This window comes from Biomphalaria glabrata, chromosome 4 (assembly GCF_947242115.1).
Source record: "Biomphalaria glabrata chromosome 4, xgBioGlab47.1, whole genome shotgun sequence".
NCBI classification, from domain to species: domain Eukaryota; kingdom Metazoa; phylum Mollusca; class Gastropoda; family Planorbidae; genus Biomphalaria; species Biomphalaria glabrata.
Window position 1 is genome coordinate 9,635,269 of NC_074714.1, and position 26,161 is coordinate 9,661,429.

At 32.1% G+C, this 26,161-nt stretch overlaps 1 protein-coding gene across 7 annotated transcripts in view; it reads right to left on the bottom strand.

The window, feature by feature from the left end:
* Positions 1–26,161, bottom strand: part of LOC106061426 (leucine-rich repeat serine/threonine-protein kinase 2-like) — a 54,941-nt gene that overhangs the window by 11,157 nt on the left and 17,623 nt on the right. For 6 of the 7 annotated variants that reach the window (XM_056026546.1, XM_056026545.1, XM_056026548.1 and 3 more), the window contains exons 12-52: positions 25,704–25,810; positions 24,963–25,092; positions 24,390–24,526; positions 24,151–24,279; positions 23,342–23,422; positions 22,428–22,570; positions 21,750–21,885; positions 21,484–21,584; positions 21,074–21,193; positions 18,188–18,287; positions 17,664–17,939; positions 16,897–17,046; positions 16,527–16,679; positions 15,796–15,944; positions 15,604–15,673; positions 15,233–15,435; positions 14,880–14,990; positions 14,647–14,780; positions 14,367–14,518; positions 14,111–14,234; positions 13,609–13,720; positions 13,398–13,469; positions 13,166–13,276; positions 9,637–9,732; positions 9,066–9,211; positions 8,490–8,610; positions 7,955–8,084; positions 7,792–7,854; positions 7,105–7,201; positions 6,446–6,500; positions 5,479–5,610; positions 4,809–4,967; positions 4,268–4,380; positions 4,017–4,117; positions 3,159–3,259; positions 2,999–3,070; positions 2,281–2,363; positions 2,035–2,162; positions 770–876; positions 566–639; positions 247–310 (exon numbers count right to left, since the gene is read on the bottom strand). In XM_056026546.1, the coding sequence (XP_055882521.1) occupies positions 247–310; positions 566–639; positions 770–876; positions 2,035–2,162; positions 2,281–2,363; positions 2,999–3,070; positions 3,159–3,259; positions 4,017–4,117; positions 4,268–4,380; positions 4,809–4,967; positions 5,479–5,610; positions 6,446–6,500; positions 7,105–7,201; positions 7,792–7,854; positions 7,955–8,084; positions 8,490–8,610; positions 9,066–9,211; positions 9,637–9,732; positions 13,166–13,276; positions 13,398–13,469; positions 13,609–13,720; positions 14,111–14,234; positions 14,367–14,518; positions 14,647–14,780; positions 14,880–14,990; positions 15,233–15,435; positions 15,604–15,673; positions 15,796–15,944; positions 16,527–16,679; positions 16,897–17,046; positions 17,664–17,939; positions 18,188–18,287; positions 21,074–21,193; positions 21,484–21,584; positions 21,750–21,885; positions 22,428–22,570; positions 23,342–23,422; positions 24,151–24,279; positions 24,390–24,526; positions 24,963–25,092; positions 25,704–25,810 (4,843 nt within the window). The remainder of the gene's footprint in view (positions 1–246; positions 311–565; positions 640–769; positions 877–2,034; positions 2,163–2,280; positions 2,364–2,998; positions 3,071–3,158; positions 3,260–4,016; positions 4,118–4,267; positions 4,381–4,808; positions 4,968–5,478; positions 5,611–6,445; positions 6,501–7,104; positions 7,202–7,791; positions 7,855–7,954; positions 8,085–8,489; positions 8,611–9,065; positions 9,212–9,636; positions 9,733–13,165; positions 13,277–13,397; positions 13,470–13,608; positions 13,721–14,110; positions 14,235–14,366; positions 14,519–14,646; positions 14,781–14,879; positions 14,991–15,232; positions 15,436–15,603; positions 15,674–15,795; positions 15,945–16,526; positions 16,680–16,896; positions 17,047–17,663; positions 17,940–18,187; positions 18,288–21,073; positions 21,194–21,483; positions 21,585–21,749; positions 21,886–22,427; positions 22,571–23,341; positions 23,423–24,150; positions 24,280–24,389; positions 24,527–24,962; positions 25,093–25,703; positions 25,811–26,161) is intronic. The other variant, XM_013219571.2, reaches the window with a different exon arrangement.

Here is a 26,161-nt window from a genome sequence, read left to right on the forward strand (position 1 = left end):
ATGACGGAAATTATATTTAACTACTCTAGACAATGTACAAAAAAAGTTATATTATTAAGTATGTATGCTTCTTTAAGAAATATTTTGCCACCAAGAGGACTGTGGCACAATAACGTAAGAATGAAAAGAGTTTTAAATATAACTCTACACTAGGAAATAAACTTAAATAAACACAAATAGCCAAGTTAAACTTATGAAACCCAATGCTTTATCTATTTCATTATAGGACCATTTATTCTATCTGACCTTGCTCTTGTATTTGGCTTTGTAAACAGAGGCAAATCCTCCATCTCCACACACATTTTCCAAACTGTTTTTTAAAGAAAAAAACATCTAGTTTTTAATCATGTTAGAATAAAATATTTTTAAAAGTCTAATTTAATCAAACAACATCTTCAATTTTAGGCCATTTCACAAATTCTATAAAAACATATTTTAACATAAGCTTCTAGAGAAAAAAAAATGCACATTTAAACAAGTCAATTAGTTATCTCAATATAAGAAACTGACTGGATACATCTTTAAAAAGAAGAATTGAAAAAAAACTTTAAAAAAAAAAAACTACCTTTCTTTAAATTCAAACTGTTCTAGGTCTAAGTGAAAATGTGGTTCAATGTCTGCCAACATTATGTCTGGTGCCTGGAGAATTTGCTTTATTCATTAATAGTCACAACGTAAGTACATGCAGAATAACAGTAAAATAACAGTTAAGTTACAGTTAAAAATAGCAAGAAGCAATTCATGAAGCTTGAATATAGAGTTTATTTACCAACATAACCAAGTCTGCCATTCCTTTATGTCCTGGACAATAAATGTCTGAATGGTTCTCAGAATGAAGAAGTAAATGGTTAAAGCTGAACAAATAAGGCTGTCCACCTGTGGGGAGGATAGAGAAATAGACAAGAACTAAACAGGAATATTGTGTAAAGTTTTATCATAAGCATCAAATAGATTGACTTACCTGATGATGTAGCACAAAGTAATCTGTATCACATTAAGTCAGAATGTTACAACTTATTAGTTCCTTAGATAGTTTCAACTGAGAGCTCAATGTATAATAAAAACAAGCACCCTAACTTCTAATAATATAATCATTTACTGACATAAAAGTGTAGTGAGTGAAAGAACTGAACCGACTGCCATATATAGACATGGATAATCTTTTTTTTAATAATCTTGACACCAATATTTATAGTTTTAGAAACTTCTACAACTGTTCAGTCTAGATGACTCCAACTTCTACTGTGTAGTTCCACATATGGACATTGTGGACTTTATCATGTCAATTAAATAATATCATTAAGTAATGGGAAAAAAAAACTGTTCAATGTGATTTTACATTGAATTGTAAAATAGAATATTTTACTTGACATTTACCCAGTTCATAAGAAAAAGTTCTAAAATGTACTTTCATTTAAATATATTTATTTGAGAACCTCAATCACAACATTTGTCAAACCAATTTTCTTAAAAACAACTGCCATATCTCTATAATTACAAAAAATAGAGATTTGCTTTTCATCTGTTTAAAGTAATAGAAATCATTTTACAAAAACACATTCTTCTATAGCGTAATTGAGCATTTATGTGTTGAGCTATAATACATATTGTATTACTATTTGTTAGATAAATCTACCAGAGTTTATTCTGTGTAAAAGTAAAGTATCCCTTTCAGAAATTGCAATCTATATTGCAGATGATGTAAAGGGCATCTGTTTCTGTGGCCCAAGGTTAACAATGATCAACCGCCTTTACTTTTCTCAACTAATGTCAGGTACCCATTAGAGTTGTGTGGACTCGGAGGCGCCCTAAAAATAAAGAGATTCTAATTCCCAGTTTTCACCAGTATTCTAACCCTGAGGCCCATTGGTTTGAAAACCTAACGCTTTACCACTCTGTCACCATGCTTATTTTAGTTGTGTTAGAAATCAAGCTATCCATTTGATGTTTGAGATTGTGTAAAGATGTTAGATAGTATTTTATAATTGTGAATAATATTCTGACTTTGAATGAAACAAACTAGTTCAAACTTACCCTGACATAAAGTACAAGGAACAAATTTTTCTAAGAGTTCTCTTCCCAACAAAGGGTCAATGGACACTAAGCCAGGATACCATTCATCTATCAGGGACTCAGCATGATCAACCAAGCAGCCTAATAGTCTGATCAATGAAATAAAAACAAAATAAAATCATTTCAAATAAAGAAATCTGTTTTAAAATGGCTGATGTAGAACCCCTAATACGCAGAGCATAAACAAAACCCAAAAAATGCACTGACCTACATCCATGAGCAGTGTTGGGAACTGTCATATGGATCTCATCAAGCTCACTTTTAAAACTGTCCACAAGAAAAAAAGTTCCCTGAAAGAAAAGTTTACAATTATGCTTCATACAATTAATATTATAATAATAATATTTTAAATTATTATTTTACTTTTAATTTTTTTCCCCAAAGCTATTTAAGATGATAAGCCTTACAAAAGTTTTAAAAAAAAAAGATTTCTTTGTTATAATCAAACAAATGTGATTTCTGAGTTGTTGAATGTATTGTAATGTGAAGTATCTTTACCTTTTGTTGCACTTTTTAAAAATATTTTATTTTAAAATACAATAATGAACCATAACTTGATTTGGAAAAGGTTCAAGTCAATAAATGACATATACATCTACACTTGCTCTAATTTAAACATCTATAACCAAACCCTGAAAGAAACAGCTATACATGGGACATATTTGAAAGAAAAACCCTTGCCCACAGTGATAGCTTACAATTGCAAAAAGAGAAATTTAATTAAACCATTAATGGTTTTATCTGCATCAGATATGCAGGTGGCAAGAGGGTCTGTGGTGTAAGTCAAATAGTACACTTTTTGGACTGGAGGACTATGCCTCATTACTATTATTAAGCTCGCTGGACTCAAGTATGCACAACTTTTATCTTATTATCAGAATTGACTAAATATATGATTTTAATGCATGAGTTACTATCAACATACTGAGTTCCACTTAGCAAAAATTCCTTCTTTCCAGAACTGAACATTTGGCTTCTCTTGTATAAATAACATACTCTGTGAACAAAAGATAAAAAAAAAAAAAACAAGTAAAGAAACAGTAACAATGACTATACACTGAAAGAGCAGAACTACTTTCACTTACTTCAACTAGCTGACTTTCTGAAAATGCAATTAATCTGGTCAGCAGACGTGACCAGAAGCCAATGGGTGTGTAGGGCATGACATAATATCTATAAACAAGTTCTGTAACACAAAAGATATACAAAATATACAGTTTCATAATAACATTAAACAGAGCAAAGTTTCTTCAACATGCAATCACTTGAATTAGTAACAAGTGAAATAAAATATCCTAATAATAACCCTAACCCAAACGAGACACCCAGAATTTATATTATTAAAGTAAATAAACTTGAAAGAAAGTTAAATAAGTATATATCTGAATAAATGCAGTCTAACAGAGCAGGAAAGGTTAAGAGAACATACACTTAAGACTGAGCATGAACTAACAAAGTGAGTGAAGTAAAGAAACAATATATACTATCATGACATGATCTAACACAAACTGAAATGAAACTTACAAAAGATTACCAAAGAACGTCATTTTGTTTTGTCTCGCAACAAGCATAAAATATTCTGAACAAAACTACTCATTAGCTGTTTGTTTTACATGTTTTGGAAGTTCCTTTAGAACTGAAGATTATTACACAATCTGACAGGATGGAAGGGGATAGTGGCAGGCAGGGTTTACACTATCAAGATGACAATCCAGAGCATATACCTCATTACCAGGAAGTCATTTAGAGAATCAAAAAGCTCAAATAGTTGTACTTTTTAATAGCTTACAACTATAAATATTTTCCAGTGTTAACATAATTTTAAAATTTCTTAGATTTCTAGTTAAGGAAATGTACAAATAATTGTGACTATTTTTATAAACTTCCTTTATTGAAAACTATAAATGAAATGCTCATCTGAAAATCATATATGGTACGCAAACCTGATCTATCCTGAGCTGGTAATTCTATATTTGGACGTCTGTAGGGCAGTCGACATGGTATCAACAACTCTTCTTCATTTCTGGGTAAAGCTATTTCAAATCTGGTAGTATAAAAATCAAAATCTAATATAGAGAAAGCAAGTTATAAAATGCGGTCATTAAATATTTAAAGTGTACTTAGTTATAGGTCCAAATGTTTATGAATGATCTTCAAATAATATTAGAATAGTCATTTCTTATTTCTTATTTACTTCTCCAATAAATGCAAATACTGTGGTATAAGTGATGACGGGAATGTAAAGTTGCTCTCCCCTGAAGTTTCTCTGCCAGTAAACAACATGCTCACACATGACTTCTTCATTATCTGATAACACACAGAAAACATCATTAGTGTCTGGCTTATTAGTTCATATTTTTTCATTTGTTTTTCTTACTTACTAAATGAAGTTATTTGTGTTCCTAATGTATTTAAAATGATTGTTAAAAAACAAGCAAAATAAAACAAAATATAAAAAAAAAAACAAAGCTTATCTAAGGGGAGGAACTGCAAAACTACAGCAATAAATCTAAATACTGCAATGTTTAACTATTTTTCTTTGTGAAACAAATTAATTAATTACCACTAATTGATAAACTAATTGATAATTCTTTTTTTAGATTCATGTACTGTCATCAACTATGAATGATAGTGCAAGATTTCAACTTGATATGAGAACAAATGTGTACAAAATTTGTACCATACAGACACACGGAGGGAGTGAATATAAGCTTTGTAGAAAGAAAAAAACAGACCCCATTGCGGTCAATGAATGGATTGATCTCTGGTACTGTTACAACTTGTGCCATCATACGACACAGCCAGCCAGGATTAATGAAATAGAAATCTCTCATTTGAAGTGTGGTCTCATTGTAGTGCAAAAGGACACCACTTTCATGAAGAAAATTAACTGCCTGTACAAAAGTAAGATCAATAGAAGATAAGATTATTTGATCCAAACAAATGGAAATTCAGTTTCACTACAATTTTCCACTGCACCATGACTACAATAACAATAACAATCTAGATGCAAACACAAACAACATTCACACACACACAAAACCAGCGCTTTATGAATTAAGCTTCTATGTACTTCTCTGTGACAATGTATGACTTTGAAACACCTTGACTGAAAGTGGAATAAAGGAGTTTTAAAATCTTTCTTTTTATGCCTTAATCGAGAGGAGCTGACCACTTCATCCAGATTTGATGTCACTGTGGTTTAATGGGTGCATTTGACTTTTAATGATTTTATTTGCATTGGAAAGGCATCTTTCATGAAATAGTTCTTCAAGAAATGGTATCTTTTTTTTTAAATTATTTTTTTTTAGTTGATGTCTTAATAAAAGTCTTGATAAAATAATTAAACTACTTTATCAACAAAGTTGCAGTTTAAAAAACTAAGTTAAAAATTACAAAAAGTACCTGCTGTAATTCACCATCTTCATCAAGGTCAAGGTTGGAGGACCTAACCAATCGAATCAACTGTGAATGTCTAATGACAGGAAAACTTTTTTGTATTCGTTTGGCTTCTTCATGTAATAGTTCTCCAAGTCTCTAAATGATACGAAACAATATACTTTAAAATATGTTTTTTTCTGAAGTTAGCAGATTTTATAAATATTTCTCTGGAAAGGTCAATTAAATGTGTCTGTTCTGGTAACTGGTTTTAACTTAAAGAAAAAGCTCAATGGTAAAAAACTGTTAAGATTGAACTACTTCAATACAACAATACTAATTTTTCTTATACATAAATATTTCTAGGTCATACTTCATATTGTATTAATTTAGTTACAGCAGTTTACAAATTTTGAGGGAATGTTTGCATTCAATCATTGTTTGAAAATAGTGTGTAAAATAATACTCTGCTTTTTTAACTTAAAAAAATGTTATCTGAAAATGATAAGATGCCAATTCTAGATATTTTACAGTAATTGTAAATCATTTCTGATGTAAAATAAATTTAAAGAAAAAATTAATCTTTATTTTATATTTTTTGCCAAAAGATTCATCCATTTGTCTATATTAGCTTTTTTCTCCCTACCCAACCCTTTTTATAACATTTAGCCATTACACTCTACTGTGACACAAGAGATACTCTTTTATTTGAAAGTGCACTACTCTCTGACCCACATTGCTTAGTGAAGGTAAATATCTGTAAGAGATTTGACTGCTGCCTGTTGTGGACTAGAGAAACATTACTCTGCTTCAATTAAATTCCAAATAAAAAATATTTCTTATCTTAAGGATTCAAACATAACAGTCTCAGATTAATAGCTATGAATTTGTGTACAGTCTACTATTTTGCATTAAAATTCTAATGTAATTATTTAAATAAAATATACTGTATGGTAATGTGAATATTGAATGAGTTAGATGTTGAATAACTTACAACATAACTTGCTGGAACTTTCTGCCCCATGACTGGTTGACCTTTGATTTTAAACCTAAACAAGAGGAACCAAGAACTGAATTTTAATATCTAGCTTTATATAATCTGTAAATCTAGGACAATCTGACTCAATGAAAAGGGATCCAAGGTAGATGAGGATGTCTATTTACAAGAGGATGTCTATTTACAGGATGATCTACACCAGAGAAGGATGAGATGATAAGGCAACAAAAACAAACAGTAGATATCAAGGGTTTGCATTTAAAACAATGTTTTCAGATTATGCAGTTCCCATGTACCTACACAGTTACCTCTTCTACCATGGAACGACTTCTACCATAGCCCTCACTTTTTGAAGTCTTTTACTACACTATAGAACTTTTTATTGGTACAAATCTCAGAGCAATTACTTTTACAAAGTTTTCTATTTTTCGCTCCAGAGTGGAATGGTGTCTCTTTCTTTACTTTTAGCAGAAGTTGTTAAATCAATATTTCACAACACTCTGCTTGAGCTCTGTTATGAATGGTGCACACTTAGAGCATGAGAATACTGGTGCACTGAGCGGAATCACAACACTGTCATGATCCAATGTTTGCATGTAAATCTACTAATGTCTGATGACTTTATCAAAGGTTCATCTTCTCATGTTTGTACTTACTGATCCACTGTCTCTTGAACTTTTTTCCGTAACTTGTGAAGTTCTGGAGTTTCTTTAGTCAAATCTATAAGAGCAAAACAGCTGATTGCAGGAAAACCTGGGAAGGAGATGGATGAAATAAAGCCAATGAAATTAAAACCCTTGCTCTTCTTCATGCATACAGTTTAGAAAGTGGGAGAAAATATTTACTCCTATAAGTGTTAAGTGACAGGTTGTTATATAACATAATTCTTTATAATCAATGTACATCTGAATTCTAGAATTTTTAAGTAATTATATACCAACTATATTCAAGCTTTTATCATTAAACATATACAAATTCTTTTCAAACTTTTCACATGTCACAACATTAATTAGATGAAAATCTAAGTCGCATCCTATAAGTCTATTAATTTTTTTTACTACAAAGCTAATACGTTATGAAATTCCTCAAAAAACTAGTTTGAAAGTCTTAGTCTACACTATATTCAATTGTTAGTGATTTGCGTAACATTGTGTGTACTTGATCAATACAAAATTAGAACAGCACAAATGTTTCTGTTACATTACACATTTCACAACTATTTCCTTTGGATTATAATCTACAAAACAATTGGGTAAAAAAAATTATCATTAGTATAAAAAAAAAATAACCAAAAGTCCAATATCTCAAAGCTAACAATGATATTATTAAGACACATTACTGACCTGGTTTATTAACAAGTTCTTTAAGCTTGACATCAAACTGGGCAAAAACATATTCCCTGTCCTCTGCATGGAGAAATATTTTATAATATAATCAAAGACACTACAATCAAACTATATTTTTAGATATAAAAAAAAAACAAATATCAATAAAAACCCAACTCACCTTCAGGTATGACATCATAGTGTGTGCCCACCACAATGACTGGACAACCTGGTGCCCTGGCATGAATGTTTGACAACCAAGGTTTTAGCTTATCAATCTCATCTAGTCCCAAACTGATGTCATAAACAGCCTAATGGTCAAGGTAATTTTTTTAGTAAAAGTGTTGGTGTGTAAAAATATAAAAAATAAATTAAAATGATATTAATAATGTAAATGTATTATATTAATGAAAGAAAATCTATTAAAAAAAAAAAAGCAAAACAAAGCTAAAAAAAAAAATCTTCATAAACTTGTTTGGTTCACAAGCATCTAGTTCCTGATTGATTATAAGAAATATCAACACCCTTCTTAAATAGTTTCATCATTGCATCCCCATTAAATATTATTACAGACTTTTTCAGATGTGAATTGGAATTAAATAAAAATTAACATTTGCTTTTCTAACTCCAGCCTCCCCTAGTTATGGTCCTTGTTTCAAAATCCAACCATAAGACTAACCTTAACTTTTATGCTACATTAGTAGCACTTGACCTACCAAATAGACAGTTCTGTTCGAAAGAAAACACTGGTGTGTACTGTAGAAATCTTCCTGGCCAGCAAAGTCCCATGTGTTTAATGTGTAAGTGACAGCTTTACCAAATCTTTGTCTTTCATACCTTCAAAGAGTGAGATTTATTTTTCATGTATCATGTCTACTCTTAGTGACAGGCTAAATTTCCATTAACTCATTTTAATAACTTTTATACTGTTAAAAACTGTTTAATTGCTAACCTAAACCTAATAACTATTTAGATTGTAAAAAATAAAAAAAAAATGTATGCAACAAAATTGTCTAATAGGAACTGGGCTGCCCTATGCTTAAAACAGACATTCTTGTGTACAAGGTGTTCTGTCCTGGTGGAGATCAGGAATTTTTAAAGTTGAGAAGAATGTTTCTTGGTCAACTAAACTAAATACAAGTTAACTGTCAGGATGAATAAACTTGGACAGCCTCTCTGTTGTAGCCACTAACACTCTTGTTAAACTTCTGTTGCATGCTCTAAGGAACCCCTCTATGGAAATGAAACTTTATCTTAATTACTTGACACAGTGATGTTACATTACTCCTTACTTCCAGTCCTCCACAATGACACCAACTGTAACCTGCGGCTTCTCTGACTGATATTTGATCTTTCTCTTCAAAGCTTGTAACAAACTTGTCTTGCCTCTGCCTCCATAACCAACAACCATCAACTTCATTCGGAAATAACGCTGAGCCTGAAACAGCATGATCACAGAATTACATTTTGTTTTCATACTATCTATATCTGGTTAAAAAAAAAGTGCTTGTAAGCAATGAGTCATTACAATGATAGTAATCTACACAAATATCGTGAATGAGATTTCACATATGGATTAGTAATGAGACTGAAATTTAAGACAACTCAAAAGTTTCATAATTTCTGTACATTTTTTCTTGCGGCATTCAAAAAAAAAATAATTTGCTCTAACCCCAACACCAAAGTTAATTTTTTTTTTTACAAAAATTAAGAAAAAATAATTATTTCAATATCATTACTTTTATAGCAAATAATCCACAAATAATAACACCAAACAAAAAAATATATTTAGAGCAATTTATGTATATTGTATAAACAAACAGTAATTTGATAAAGGATGTATTTTAAAAAGTGAATGCCTACCTTCTTCAATCTGTTATGGAGATAAATGACCAAATCTTTCACTCTTCCCCTCAGCAGTCCATCATCCAGATCTAATGAAAGCCCATCAAGTGGCATCTAAACATACAAAGAAGAAACATAAACCCATACTGACATAGAAAAGTCAGGTGAAGTTCCACTTTAAAAGTAACACTTTTTGTAAATATAGAGACTTTCAAGCTGCATTAAACTTTCAACAAACATTCTTATTAGAAAAAGACATTAACCAACCAGTCGATGACCTCTGGAATTTCATTAAAAACCATCTTAAAAGCATTATAGAAAATCATATACCAACTAAATACACATCAAACAAAATAAATAAATGCTGGTTTAATAATAGACTAAAGAAGCTTTGTAAACAGAAGGAAAACCTATATAGAAAATTTAAAGAAACTAATGCAGAAAGAGTTAACAAAAAGTATATACAAATTAAACACTTAACCCAAAAAGTAAGCAGACAGCTGCAGAGTGAATACATAAACAATGTAATATCTAAAGATAACAACAAAAACCTATGGTCATACATTAAGTCTAAGAAAATGGAAACAACAGGCGTAGCGCCATTAAAAGATGAACATAACATAATACATAATGATAATGAAACTAAAGCAAACATTCTAAACAAATACTTTGCATCAGCATTCTCAGCCCCAGGAGACAAAGACATATTACTGAATTTGAACCAAGTAGACAACATAGAAGATATAGTAGTACAAGAAAATGGAATTCAAAAACTATTAGCCAACACCAAACCAAATAAAGCTTCTGGACCTGATGGTATTCCAGCTAGATTACTCAAAGAACTAAGTAATGAGCTAGCCCCAGTGTTCAAAATACTCTTTCAGGCTTCACTTAACCAGGGCAGAGTACCAAAGGACTGGAAAGAAGCTAATGTCACCCCCCTATTTAAAAAAGGAGAAAAATCTGACTCAGGAAACTACAGACCAGTATCACTTACCAGCATCACATGTAAAATCCTAGAACACATAATATGTAGCAACATCATAAACCACTTAGACCAGTGATGCCCAAAGTACGGCCCGCGGGCCAAAACGACGTGGTTTCATCCGGCCCGCCGAAACGTCGGCACAAAAGTAGATAATCCTCACCCCTTCAAAAATGTTAGGGCCTTCACTTTTTCTCTGATGAATTGGTACCATGACTTTTAACGATTGTGCGTTTATGAGTTTATGAAATGGGACTCTGAATGTAGAATCTACCAAGAAAAGTGAATGGATCTTTTTTGTGGAACATGAAAATAAGCCAACATATTTGTTTTGTAAAGAAAGTCTGGATGTTTTAAAAACAACAACATATACAGTGGCATTATAAAACAAATGTGAAAGCCTTTTTAGTTTGAGCCGAGTATAAAAGATTGGTCAAACTACGCCTAGAGATTGGAGGATCGATGGGAATATCAACCAAAAAGAGACAAGAAAATAAGTTGGTTGTAAAGGTAGCTACAATGTCGCTCACATTTTAAGTAGAGAAATGAGCCCATTTTTAAACGCGTAAAAAATAATAGACTTTAAATATCCCATTAATTAATACTAGATCCAATTTTTTCAAATAGTTTCAGGTGAATTTGGATTTCATTTTCTACCTTTTTGAGGATGTGGCCCGCGACACGCGTGTCGAAAGTTAAAATGGCCCGCAGGTCGAATTCGGTTGAGCATCACTGACTTACATACATAATGTCCTCACACCATACCAACATGGCTTTAGGAAATATAGATCATGTGAAACACAACTAATAGGACTAATTGATGATTTTTCAAAAGGTTTAGATAACAGTGAACAAATAGATGCTATCTTACTAGATTTTTCTAAGGCTTTTGAAAAAGTTCACCACCATAGTTTGCTTAAAAAATTAAAATATTTCGGCATTAATGGTCCACTGCATCAGTGGATTAAAGACTTTCTGATAGGGAGAGAACAAACTGTAATAATAAATGGATCTAAATCAACACCGATAACAGTAAACTCAGGTGTACCTCAAGGAACAGTCTTGGGTCCACTACTATTTTTAATTTACATAAATGATTTACCAAATTGCATTACTTCAGGAACAAAAATCAGATTATTTGCAGACGATTGCATAATATATAGAACAATAAAAACAACACAAGACACAGATATTTTACAAAGAGAATTAGATGAATTACAGAAATGGGAATCAAATTGGAGCATGTCTTTCCACCCAGAAAAATGTCAGTTGTTAAGAGTAACAAAAAAACTAAAACAAATTAATTCCACTTATCTTATTCATGGCAAACCAGTAACACAGACTAAAAACGCAAAATACCTAGGTGTTATAATAAATGAAAAACTGTCATGGAATCCACATATTGATGAAACTACAAAAAAATCAAACAAAGCATTAGGATTTATTAAAAGAAATTTCTATAAATCAAATAAGAACATAAAACTAAAATGTTATTTAACCTTGGTTAGGCCAATAATAGAATATGCATCCTCTGTTTGGGACCCCTCAACTCAAGAAAACATTAAGAAACTAGAACAGACACAAAATAGAGCAGTGCGATTCATAACAAACGAATATTCACATTTGACTAGAGTAACACCTTTAGTAAAATCACTAAATTTAGAAAGCCTTCAGGACAGAAGGCTCAAAAGTAAAGTAGCAATCATACATAAAACACTGAACCATAATCTTCAAATACAAAAACAAAATTTAATAAAATACTCTGAAAGACACAAAGATAAAGGCACATTCCTCGTCCCATATGCTAGGACAAATTTGTACAAGTACTCCTTCTTCCCTAGTGCTATTAGAGCATGGAATGGGTTGCCTGAGCTAGCCAGGAAAACCAGTGACTTGGCAGAATTTAAGTCATTGGTTAATATGCATGACTAAATGCATGACGCGTAGGACGTAATCATCTTCTTTTTTGAAGTAACGTCTGTATTATATAAGATAAGATAAGAAATATTGGGTTTTATAAGCCATTATTCCAATTACATTTTATCTAATGAATTAAATATTTAACTACTTTCATGATACAATGATAGGGTGTGGTGGCCAAGTAGTTAAGCAGGGCAAAAACAAGGGGTTTTGAGTTTAAATCCTGGTGAAGACTGGGATTTTGAAGTCAGAGATTTTTAGGATCCCTTCTGAGTCCACCCAATTCTAATGGGTACCTAGTTTACCTTGGGGAAATAAATGGCTGTCATTATGCCATCATGAAACCCTTGCAAACAGTCAGCCATAGAAACAGATTTACATCATTGCAAAATATGGAATGGGTACCTTAAACTTTGTTTTACTTTTTCATGATAAAAAATGTTTAAAAAGTAAGTTAACTTTTAATTGGAAATAGAAATTAATTTATCTTTCCCCTCCCGCAACTTCTTTCCTGACATTTTTTTTCTTAAAGTAACAAAAAATAGAGCAAACAATAACACATTGATTAGACCTATTTATGATCCAAACAGGCAAATTATTTTTCTTTAGTTAAGTGGCTAATATTTTTCCGCTTGAACCTACTTCCCAGAGTCGAGTGCACTTGCCCAGTTCATCAGGTAGAGTTGTCAGCAGTTTGTTATAGCTCAAGTCAAGAGACTGTAGTGAAGTCAGTTGTCCTATTTCTTTAGGGAGCTGCAAACATTGAAGAGAATCGTATACATGCTTCATTCATTTAATCATTAGGCAACTCAATTTAGAGATTTATTAATTTTAAAAATTCAAACTCCTAAATTTTTATGAATGATTACTATACCTCTGAAATTTTATTGTGAGCTAATTGTAGTTTTTCTAGCTTGCTCCAAAGTCTAACACCCTCAAAATGTAACTGAAAAATAAGCATTAATTTTATGAAAAAGTTACAGAGAAAATTTTTTCCTTGAAATGAATGTTATTTTCCAAATGCATTGATTAAAAGAATTGTATTCAATATCTTCAAAAAATTTTTTTACTTTTCTTTGACCTACTTTAGTAATCATGTTTCTAGACAACACTAGTTCTTTCAACATTTGACTTTTCCAAAGACATGGAGGAGGAAATCCCAGAATACCATTGGAAGCCAGCTCAACTACCCTAACACTGAGGGAAAAAAAAATTTGAATAAAATAATAACATTAATAAGAGTTTAAAAACATTAACTATGAAGTCATGCATAGGGGACTGAGAAAGTTCCTTTGTCCATAGATCAAGAAATAATTGCTGAGCAAGTACAAAGGTCAAGATCCTAATAACTAATGTGTTATTTACTAAAAGCTGGCCTTGATACCAAAGTGCCTGTTTAGCCACTATGAAAAAAAACAACTAAATTAGAATGTTAGTCACATGACTCGAATCAGTTTATAAAAACCCTTAGAAAGTCACATGACTTAGTGTTTATAAAGATACTTAGAAAGTTAGTCACATGACTCATAATTCATAAAGACACTAAGAAAATAAGTCATATGACTCACAGTTTATAAAGACACTTACTTGGGTAACTCTAGAATAAACTTTGACATATAAAAAGGTTCTTTCTCTAGTATTTTGTTGTTGCTCAGTCTTATAGTTGTAAGACGCATGAGATCAGCTGCCAATGCTTCATTTGGTAAACTCTCTTTGAATATAGAAAAATAATTAAAGATTAACATAAAAATAAAAAAAATCATTCAACCAAACCGATACAACTTCAAAACTGCTTCACTTAAAAATGGCAAGTAAACAAATATTATTTGAATGACATGCTAACCCAGCCTGTTATTAACAGCTATCAGCATTTCCAGTTTCAAACAATTCTGCAGGAAAGCATCAGGCAAAACTTGGACGTAATTGTGAGAGAAATCTAGCAGACGGAGCTCAGGAAGACCCAATGAGTCAACAGGAAGTTCTTTCATTTCATTGCTGAAAACAATAAGGTATTGCCATTACTAATGCATAACAATCAAATTAATTCTAAATGAAAATTTTAAAACATGCATATTATATGGTTGTAAATGTTTGAAATAGCATTGGGCCTAAAAGAGACTCACCTGCTGATGTCTAGCTTAGTTAACTGAGGGAAAGCAAAATGAAGACCAACTGGGAAATATGTTATCATATTTTTCATCAGGTTCAGTTCAGTGAGCAACAAACTTTTGTTTGGATACAAGACAACAGTCTCTATCTAAATAATAGAGAACAAAGTGTAAAATAGTTTAGATGTAAGTTTAGACAATTAGATTTAAAAATTACAATCTCAATTCAAACAGTCAGTCCTACCTACCTGGTTGGAAGAAAGATCTAGAAAGTTGAGATTACAGCATAACAAAATAGCATCTGGGAATGTAGTTAGTTTGTTGCAGCTCAAGTTTAATTGTTTCAGACCAGATAACGACTGAAGATGAATAAGGGCAACACATGATCAATTCACATTTTGATTTAGCAGTGAAGCTAAGATATTCTAGCACTTTAGTTAACAATAACAAAAACTATGTACTATTTTTTAACAAGATCTTGGGATTGTTGTTATCTTTTGAATAAGTTGGGGGAGGGGAGCAGATAACATTTAGAAATTTTTATTTTTAGCTTTTCTTTTGCTGTTAAAATATTTTTAATAAAAAAAAATTGAAGTTTTACCTTGAACAGCTGATCAGGTAGTCGAGTTAGATTGTTGTTACTCAGATCCAGACACTCCAAGCTAGTAAATCTCTGCAGAAGTTCACTTCCATTGTCAACAAGCTTATCCAGTGATGGAATAGAGTTGCCAGATAAATCTAAATTTCTAATGCTATATTCTTTTATTGGATTCCCTTTTGTGTCATTGCCTGGTATCTCCGTGTCTGTATAGGAACATCAACACATTTTATTTTAAAATTTATAATAAATTTATAATATAGAAGATTTCAATTAAACTCTCAGAAAAAAAGCTTTCACCATAACAATTATTAATAATACCATTATTAATAATACCATGTGGGATTTGTGTTTATAACTGTCCAATGACAAACCTGCTTCATCAGTTGACTGAATAGACAATGAAGAGCTTGCCCTAGTCACACTTTCATCTGTATCAGAGGACTGACAAGAGGAAAAAAAATATAAACAAGGTTAAAGTAAACATATAATAATAACTATTTCTGTGCTCAAGTAGGCACACTTTGGTGTAAAAAAAAAATAATGTAAAAAAAAAAATAACTTACATAATGTTCCGATATAGGCATAGATACATCGTCTCCAGGACTAGATTCTGTAGATGATTGACCAATGGTAAATTTTCTATTTCTTTTCTTAGAGTATGCAAATTTTTTGTCTTGTGAACTGTACTTTCTTAACCATGGGGCAGAAGAAGCTATAAGAAAAAAAAAATCCTTAAGAAATAAACCACTTGAACTAATCATCAAATAGAGTCAAACTTTGCCACATTAAAAATTCCTTATATCAAACAACCATCTGTTATAGATATGCTTGTTTTCTCCTGAATGTACACAGAGGGTTGATTTTAACTATAAATAGATTTCGAAATGCAATAAAGTCCAGTAAAGTATTCAATATAAAGTATAACTGCATCATTTTGCTACAATAACTTAGACAAAAAAAAAGTAAAAATATTAAACAGAATATTTGTCTTTTGTATGTTTGGGCAATGTTTTACATGTTTCAGATGTTCCTTCAGAGTTGAAGATAATCTATATGCTAGTCTAAACATCCTATAGGACGATAGAGAATGGCAGAGGGCAGGGTATGAACCCAGGACCATTGGGATAACTGAACAGCCAGTGTGCATACCACATGACCAGGCAGCCATCCACTTCAGATTTTTACATCAATATTGGCAAAGTTTCTTTGGAGACCTTTAGAATCATGGGGAAGATGAGGTCAAGCTTTCTTATTACAGCCTGAAAGTTCACAAACTGTAGAAAAAAAAAATTACCTAAAGAATCAAATTTTGAAGGCACATTTTCAATTTTGCTGAGACTGGTTGGTCGTCTAGGGTCAGAAGGACTGAATGGAATGTTGGCTCCAGTTAACGTTGTCTTCTTCCAGTCCTCCCAATCATCTTCAGAATGTTCAAACACTGGAGCATCTAAAGCAGAATACATTATCTCAAAGAAAGTTCAGCTATGTTGGTAACTCTTTATAAGACCTTGCCAAATTTAAGCAAATAATACTAGGTCAGCAAGATGGAAAACAGTAAGGTATAAATCTCTTTGACTTTCAAACCTATTCTACAAACAAAATTAAGAAACAGCTTCATATTTATTTCTTATTTGAAAAAATTATTTAGTCAAAAATGAACTTGCCATCAGGACTAGCAGGAATCGAGACATTGTTAGCATCTGATGTTGATTTGAGTGTATGAATACTTGGAACGCTAATAATTTCTCTGTTCATTCCATTCATTACTGGCAGTCCAACAGAGCTTGGTCTTTTTGGAGTTTCTGCTTTAATTCCTGTAATACAGTTTGTATTGGTAAAATAAACATTTCAGTTATTGTAATACAGTTTTTGTTTATATGTATTATAAAGTATTTGGGTTTTTAAAGTTTTTCATACCTTAAATGACTTGATAAAACTTTAAAGTAAATGTGTGTGTATGTGTGTGGTATATTTAAAAACAAAAATCATTTTCCTTGCAATCTATTCCTTTAAGAAGCAAAGAAGGAAAACTCTGAATTCAAACCTGTCTGCTGCCCTGCATATATTCCCAAACATCGGAAAGGCTTCAGGATTCAACTCTGAGGAGAAAAATCAGGAGCTGCAGCACAAATGCCACACACTGGCAAAACCTATGATTCCAAAATGTATTGGCACCATTCCTTTGGACTGGAGGGAAGGGGGGAACTGCAGTATGGGCGACATCATTCTTAGTATAGCTAATGTTTGGACTTTCATCTCATTTCTATGTGATGTTCCATTGTCGCTTAACGACTGAAGGAGGGTCATACCATATATATTAAGCAAATGTCAAATCAACTTTTCCCAAACTGGAGGGCTATCAGTGATGTTATTAATTTGATTTTGAATTGAAGTTCTAAATATCTTTGAAAGCACACACACACAAAATTACCTCCAACCTCTGGCGTACTCAGCCTCCTTAAATCAGTGCTACTACTCTTTCTATAACGGAAGCACTTGTGTCGAATCAATTCCAGATCTGAGTAACTCGGATGATGATTTGTGATTCTGAAGTTTCGTCTCATCTCACTATTTTTAATCTTAGCCACCAACTGTTTGCTAGTAATAGAGAAGGACTGAGTGCTTCTGTCTCGCTCCAACAAGGTCGGTAGAATCCACTCAGGGTATAGGTCACACAGCTGTATGTTGGACCAAACAACAGTACCAGCTAAAAGGAAGATGAATTATTCCAAAGTTAGTGAATAAATAAACTACATTTCAATTGTGTGCTTCTTGTTTTATGTAAGTGGAACAGTATGTACACTTTTTCCAACTAAGATATATCTAGTATTTCAAATAGTATAAGAAGGTAATGATAATTTATTATTTTAAGGAATAAAAGGGTGTGTGTGTCAATATATATATATATATATATATCAATTGGTTTGATAGATTTAGTTGGTGGTAGACACTTACTCTCTTTGTCTCTGCCAATGTAAGCTAACAACATGCCTGTAATAGAGTGATAGCCACAGTCAAGACTCAGCTTCAGAGCTGTCCTTACATCTCTCACTCCCTAGAACACAATACAGTATAAACTTATCAACTGAAAACTGATTTAAAATCTCATACCAATTCTAAAGCTAAGAAATGCAAATAGTCTACAGACAAACCTCATTTACATTGAACTTCCCAACTCTAGCTGTTCAAAATATCTGATGTTTTAAATAACCATATTTAGATATGTACAGACAGTCTTTATCTCACCATAGTAACAAATGCTCAAACATAGAAAAATGATATACAAAAGGATAATAAGACCAGTAATATGCAAGTGAAACCTGAACACTGACAAAAAAGTGAAGTTTCCCCTTTCAGACCTTGCGTGGTCTATGGGGCAGATGATGTAAGGTCATCTGTTCATGGATGCAAGATCGCCGGCTATAGCCGGCATGCCGGCAAAATCGAAGTTTAAAAAAAAGCTTGCCGGCAAACGCCAGTCCGACTGATTGCCGATTCAGTATCGGACTTTTTTTTTTTTTTTTTTTTTCACATTCACGTTTTGTACTTTCAAACTAAAACTTAATAAGTCGAATTCAAAGAAAGACAGGAAGTTACAATTCTTAAGTTACAGCGCATGCGCTATTTCCGAACTTTCGCTTTGTATCAAAAACGTAAACAAAAGTTAGAAACAAATCCTTATGGCCCCGGCCTGAGACGCCTAAGTTAGATCTAGCAAGTAGATCTATTTATCTAGATCTAATTCTAATAAGTTTGATCTGCCGGCATAAAAATTGAAACCAGACCTAAAGGCTAGATCTAGTCTAGAGATCTAGATTCTAGATCTATTTCTACATTTTAAAATGATCTTAGAAGTTGAACATATTTACCCGAAAATGCGAAATTACCGTACCGGATCATCGCCGTATTAATAATGATAGTTATAAAACTTATATAATAATATAGATCTAGTCAATTCTAGTCTTGCCTTTTTTAAAATAAGTTTTTTATTATTAGATCTAGTCCTAGAATCTAGATTTAATTATATCCAGGCGCAGGGACTAGACCTAGTCAGGCTAGATCTAGATAATTGGAATAATTATCTAGAATCTTACAGTTACAATCTACCACTAGATGTAGCCTGACCACTAGGTCTAGTCCCTGGGCAGAAGCAGCATAGATCAAAAGTAGATCGTATCTATTAGTATTATTTTATAATCTATTATCAGATATAATATTCTACTAGTAAAGTCTAGATCTAATTAAATCTAGATTCTAGATCTAATAATAAAAAAAAACTTATTTAAAAAAGGCAAGACTCTAGATTTAGATCTAGATCTAGTAATCTAGTAGATGATTCTAGCTAGGGCTAGTAGGGGCAGGGCTCACTTCTATGATCTAGCATTACTAGATTAGTGTATATAGATCTAACTTCAAGATCTGAAACTAAATCTAGAGTATATAATTTGGATTTAGGTCTAGTCTATACCTAAATCTAGAGAAAATCTAATATCTAGTTAAATAGTAGCTCTAGTGACACTCTATTCCTAGACAAGTTAAAGTCTAGACTTAGACTCAGAGAATATTGTATGTCTAGATCTGTAATACTTAATTAACTTAATACTTACTAGTTTCTTTATTAATTAGACCTAGATATAGATAGATGTAAATTGATGGATCTACTTTGTTACTATTATCATAGAATTAAAATAACATCTTGACTAGATCTAGATATCTAGTATAAAAATCAGTCTAAGACTAAGTACTCTAAGCTACTATTAGTTAGAAGATCCAGTTAACTAGTTCTATATTTGGTAAGATCTACTGACTACTCTGTCAGCCAATAAATATTTAGATCTATTAGATCTTTTATTTGAAATAGAGTTAACTTTTAACATAGGTGCTACAAAGTTTGATTTATACTAATATAGTAGTAGTAGGTAGGCCTATCTATGTGCATATTATATATAAAAAAAAAATGAAATGTTTAAACATACATGTAGATTATAGTAATTTAAGTAAAAGCTTAGAATGTATAGTTTGTATTTAAAGACATATATATTTATATATATATATATATATATATAGCGGTAAATGTTTTATTTATGTCGAGAAGTATAAGAGGCATCATGCTTGCAGGTTTTTTGGGATTGCCGACCCCCCCTTGCAGGCAAAACTGGGTTCTGTTGCTTGCATCCATGCATCTGTTTCTGTGGCCTACGGTTAACGAGGGTGTCATGTGGCCAGCACAATGACCTACCGCATTTACTTTTCCCCAACTAGTGTCAGGTACCCATTAGAGTTGGGTGGACTCAGAGGCGCCCAAAGATCCCAGTCTTCATCAGGATTCGAACCCCGTCCCCGGTTCAGAAGCCAAGGCCTTTACCGCTCAGCCACTGCGCCTCCCGAACATTGACAAAGACAACTGAAAATCTAAAATTAACTTGCAAATGGAAACTTAAGAAAATTTATGGTGCTATACAAGAGGAAACTGGGTATAGGACACATTGGAAACATGAGATATATTAATTGTATGAAGACCCTCCTATAGCCAGGTCACCTTGAAAGAATGTCAGAGAACAGAGGATGGAAAATTGTATACCAGCAAAATCCAAAAGGCAGGCCAAAGATATGATTTATTGATGGTGTGGAGACAGATCTACAACAGCTTGGAGTTTGGCCGTGGAGATGAAAGGCCCAGGAGAAATCTGAAGAGAGATGGGATGAGGCAGGCCAGAGCCCTCATTGGGCTGTAGTGCCACTGGGGTGGATAGTAACAAATGCTCAATAAGCTTTAAGATGATGAGGTTTGAATGTATGATCTTAATGCAAGAAGAGGTTATCTCTCTTGAGTTCACTTACATGACGTAATAAAAGCTCCACCATGTTGTTATTATTGTTTTTCACAGCATAATACAAAGGTGTTTCTGCTCCATGTCCAATATTGACATCTGCTCCAATTTCTATCAAACATTCTGCCCCCTGGGAAACAAGTGTAGAGAAAATATGAAACAAAATTATAACCTTTATACATAGAGAAAATAGGAAACAAAACTAGAACCTTTATACATAGAGAAAATATGAAACAAAACTATAACCTTTATGCATAGTGCAAAGAGAGTCACTATGTTTGTAAAAATATTTAAGCTATAATTCAATTTATTGAAGATGTTAATCAATTTCACCACAAAACTAGGTGTAAAAATCCAAATACTAATATCCGAAACAAAAATGAATTTGTTTTGCAGAACAACAACTACTGAATTCCTTACAGCCAGAAAACCTTTAGAACAAGCAGTAAGTAACATCCGAGATTTCAAATCTTGCTCAATGCCAATCACATACAAACACTCACTGGCTAAGTCATGGAGACCTAAGACATACATCATATATCATTTGAAAGTTAACCTCAATATTTTATTGTATTATTTAAAATTAATCATTACAAAGAACAGCAAAGAATAGATTGGGTGAAAACTGGGATGTTTATCAAGTAATAACAAAGTTGGAACTAAAATAAAATGGTTGCACACACTACCTTGATTGTCATCACACTTCTCAAGAATCTGAAACAAAAGCTCATGACACTCCATTTCCACCAAGATGGAGGCCATATTGCTGTACTGATCTTTTTCAGCTCCCTTTTCTGATAATATTTGCATGGCGACAATGGCCTATATAACAAACACAGATAATTACACAGTAGCAGAAACTATTAATGAAAATTCAAATGTCCTAGATAGATAGTTTCTTCTATTACATGCATAATGTTCTATAAATACTAGTCAATGTATCAATCGATCTCCTTTTCTAATTAAAGTTACAATTTTTAAAAAGTCATTATGTGTCTAATGAATGAATCTACAAAAATGGCTGAGATGGATTTTGGGAGTCAGTTACACAGATCGGGTCTCAAACAAGGAAATCCTAAGCCAAACTAGTGAGGTTGTCACAGAGCGTCGCATGAGGTTTGCAGGGCAAACTGAACTACGCATACCAAGAGTTGCGATGACATGGAGGCCAATTTGAGGAAAGCACAAACAGGGACGTCCTCATATAACTTGGCGCCACACCTTCATGGAGGACCTCAGAACAGTGGACACCAGGTGGGAGGAGGCCTAGGACATTGCAAATGACAGATCTTTGTGGAGGCAGCTTGCCGCCCAATGCGCCGAAAGGCGCTGTAGGACCTTAGTCTAAGTAAAGAAGTGCTTACCTCTTTCAAAATAACTAAAGAGTTCGGATAATTCTTCATAGTGCATCGAATGATAAGTGCTAGTTCTTTGCACATTGCTGTTGATTCAACCAGCTGCCAGTCAGCGAGTATTTGAAGAGCCCACAATCCTTTTTTCTGTATATCTGGAGAAGTGTGTTGATTAGAAATGATTACATAAAGGATCATGAAAAGCCATTGTAGAGTGCTCAGTAACATTTTGGCTTATGATATTGATATTGAAGCTTAGAGTAGCTGTAGAGACTCAATTTTTAAAAAATGCTTATGACTGTGACACAAAACATCACAAACATCTTCATCATTTAAAGGCCCATAACACGCAAAGCTAATAAAATCTAAACAAGATTCTTATTTTAAAACAGCAATGCAAATGTAGATTTTAACCCTATTTAAAAATTTAAAACAGAAAACATTTTTGTTAAACTTGCATCACTGTGTCATTAAGATCTATTGCACAATACTAGGCAGTTGGTATAGTGTTTCCTCCCTGCACACTTGATCTTTATTCAATCTATTTTGTTTTTCATTAGGGCAACGACTCTAATAAGAAGCAATATGTGATAAACATTTAAAAAGGTATTTTAGATCTAAAAAAAAAGATTTTAAAATGACAAATTTTTGCAAATTACTTTGATGAAACATAGAACTGTATTATTAATTTTTAAAAGCGTTGTACAATTTTCATAAGTATTATGTACCGAAAAGAATGGTTTAGGGTAAGCTTATATAAATGCATGTAACTATTCCATATTTTGAAGAAGGGGAGATAGGATGTCCAAACTTTTTTCTGGATGAACTTTAACTATTAAATATTATATTAATTATTAAATATTTAAAATTTTCTTGTCTTTTACTAATAAATATTTACTATAAATAAAATAACCATGCTAACTTACCTCCATTATGGAGAAACCTCTTCAGACTTTTTATAATTTTCTCTATTGCCCGATGTGAATTTAGAATTTCAGGTCCATTGGCTGAAAAATTTAAATGCAAGGCATAATAAAACCAACAATAGATAAGATAGAATTGTCTAATTCCTAAGACTAAGAATGAGTGCAGTATTTCACATGAGCATGCAAACCCAGTTGTGACTTGCATATTTTGCCACATCTAATGCAAACAAAGGAGTTTCCATGATGTGGGGAATGTCTACTTATGTTTTCTTTTTAAATGTCTGCGCCTGTCTTTGACTAGGAGTCTTCTTTGGGGCTCAAAAAGTTGTAGATAATGGAAAGAATAAGTAAAACCTGGAACACCTAGCCATCCACCAAGAGTTCCACCTAGCCATCCACCAAGAGTTCCACCTAGCCATCCACCAAGAGTTCCACCTAGCCATCCACCAAGAGTTCCACCTAGCCATCCACCAAGAGTTCCACCGAACCATCCACCAAGAGTTCCATCTAACCATCCACCAAGAGTTCCACCTAGCTATCCACCAAGAGTTACACATAGTTATTCACCAAAAGTTCCACCTAACCATTCACCAAGAGTTCCACCTAGAAATCCACCAAGAGTTCCACCCTTCTACTATAACTAGCAAAAATAGCTTACAATGTTTATCTCAACTTGAATGTTGTGAATATTTTGTTCAGTCAACTATTACAAAGTAAATATTAGTTTGCTTCCCCTTAATCTGCAGATTTATTTGGTGACATAAAAAGATAAAATAAAAAAAGAAAATATTGAATGACATTGTCCATACTTGCTCCACCCAAGACAGCCATAGCTTCTATTGCTGCTTCTTGTAAATATTCATCTCCAGGAAAATTGTCCATGGCTTCTAATATATACAAATGTACTTTGACAACAAAACACTGATGGCGGATTATATCTGAAAAGAAAACAAATATTTCAAGATCTATGTTCAAAGCTTTTGGAGGGGAGTAAAATATATAGATTACATCTTTATGTGTAATTTTCTTTTTGCTTATTTGAACTGACCTATATCTGCAAAACATGCAATGGTACTAATAACCTCTGATTGTACTTCCACTTTAGAATGAAACTTTTTAATAATTTCCAACAAGATAGGAAATATGTCGCATTCATATTGAGCAATTTTAAGCTTGTGATCACTCCTGAGAATAGATTGAAAACTTTAACATTGTAAAGAAAGAATAGATTTAAACTTGAGAATTACACTGTAAAGAAAGAATAGATCGGAAACTTAAAATTTGTGAAGAAAGAATAGATTGGAAACTTAAAAATTACATTGTAAACAAAGAATAGATTGAAAACTTGAGAATTACATTGTAAACAAAGAATAGATTGGAAGCTTGAGAATTACATTGTAAAGAAAGAATAAATTGGAAACTTAAGAGAATTAATTTGTAAAGAAAGAATAAATTGGAAACTTAAGAGAATTAATTTGTAAAGAAAGAATAGATTGGAAACTTTAGAATTACATTGTAAAGAAAGAATAGATTGGAAACATGAGAAATACATTGTAAAGGTTGTTTTTTTTTTAAATGAAATGTTAACATTAAAACATTTGTCAAGCTAAAAAAAACTTACTGAAATATTGCCAGTCCCCTTACAGCTTTACAACCAGCTATGATAGCCTTTGGGCATGTGATGTGCGTTACTAAACCTTCTAACACAGCAATGTGAGAGTTTTTAGCCATGAGACTTTGACACAAGGCATCTATTAGAGTTATTAGTTATTGTTTTTTTTTAAAGATAAGACAATAAGATAGTTTTTTTTAAACATAACATCAAAATGTTTTATTTACAGTGTTTTATTTCTAAGCCTCAGTTAAAACCAACTAAAACTTTTCTCAAAAGCACCAAATATTAAAACAATAATTAATTAAATAGTTAGAATATATAACTTGAAAGTTTTTTTTTTAACTTCAAAAAAAAAAAAAAAAAATTAAGATTCAAAGTAAATGCAGTTATAATCTTAAGAAACAAACATGCATTATTCATTGGTAATGTTGGTATGTTGAATAATTTTTTTCAATGCAATAGAAGTTGTTTGTATCTCCATTTATGCAGTAAAAAGATAACAGATGACTTCCTGTAGTATAACATGCTATTAGCTTTAAAGAGCTAGTTTTAATTATCCTAAATTAGTTTCATTATTGCTTGTCAAAAACATTGTAGCTCTAGATAATTATATCTTAAGAAAGTTAGGAAACAGAGTTTACAAATAAGAGAAACAAAGAAAAAAAGTAAAAAATAAAACTAAACTAGATCATGAGTACTTGAGTTAATGATTGGAACGAAGATTTATTCTGATCTATAGCCCCCTACCATTGTCAGCTGTAAGGTAATAAATAGACTTGCATGCAGCAACATAGACATCAGAGTTATTGCCAAACATTAAAATAGCTCCAAGACACAAGGTGTGGACAGGAAACCTAATCAATACACTTCAGAACATGTTAAGTTGTACAAACAAACAACACAAATTCATAATTTAAAAACAAAATCCTTTCAACAATTTCATAACGAACTTATTCTGAATAGTTACTGTGTACAAAAATGTGCTAACAATTTTAGATTTCAGATTGAGAAACATAAAAAGTAATCTTTTTTAAATGTCAACTTTTTTTTTTTCTTTGGCTAAATATCTAAACAAATAAATTAACTAAATTTTACAATCTGTTTTAGTAAAAGTAATTTTACCCACTCTGTTTTTAATATTTGAAAAGATAATTAAACTAAAGACATTTTGCCACAAGTTTTCAGGTTTATTTAATTAAGTTTTT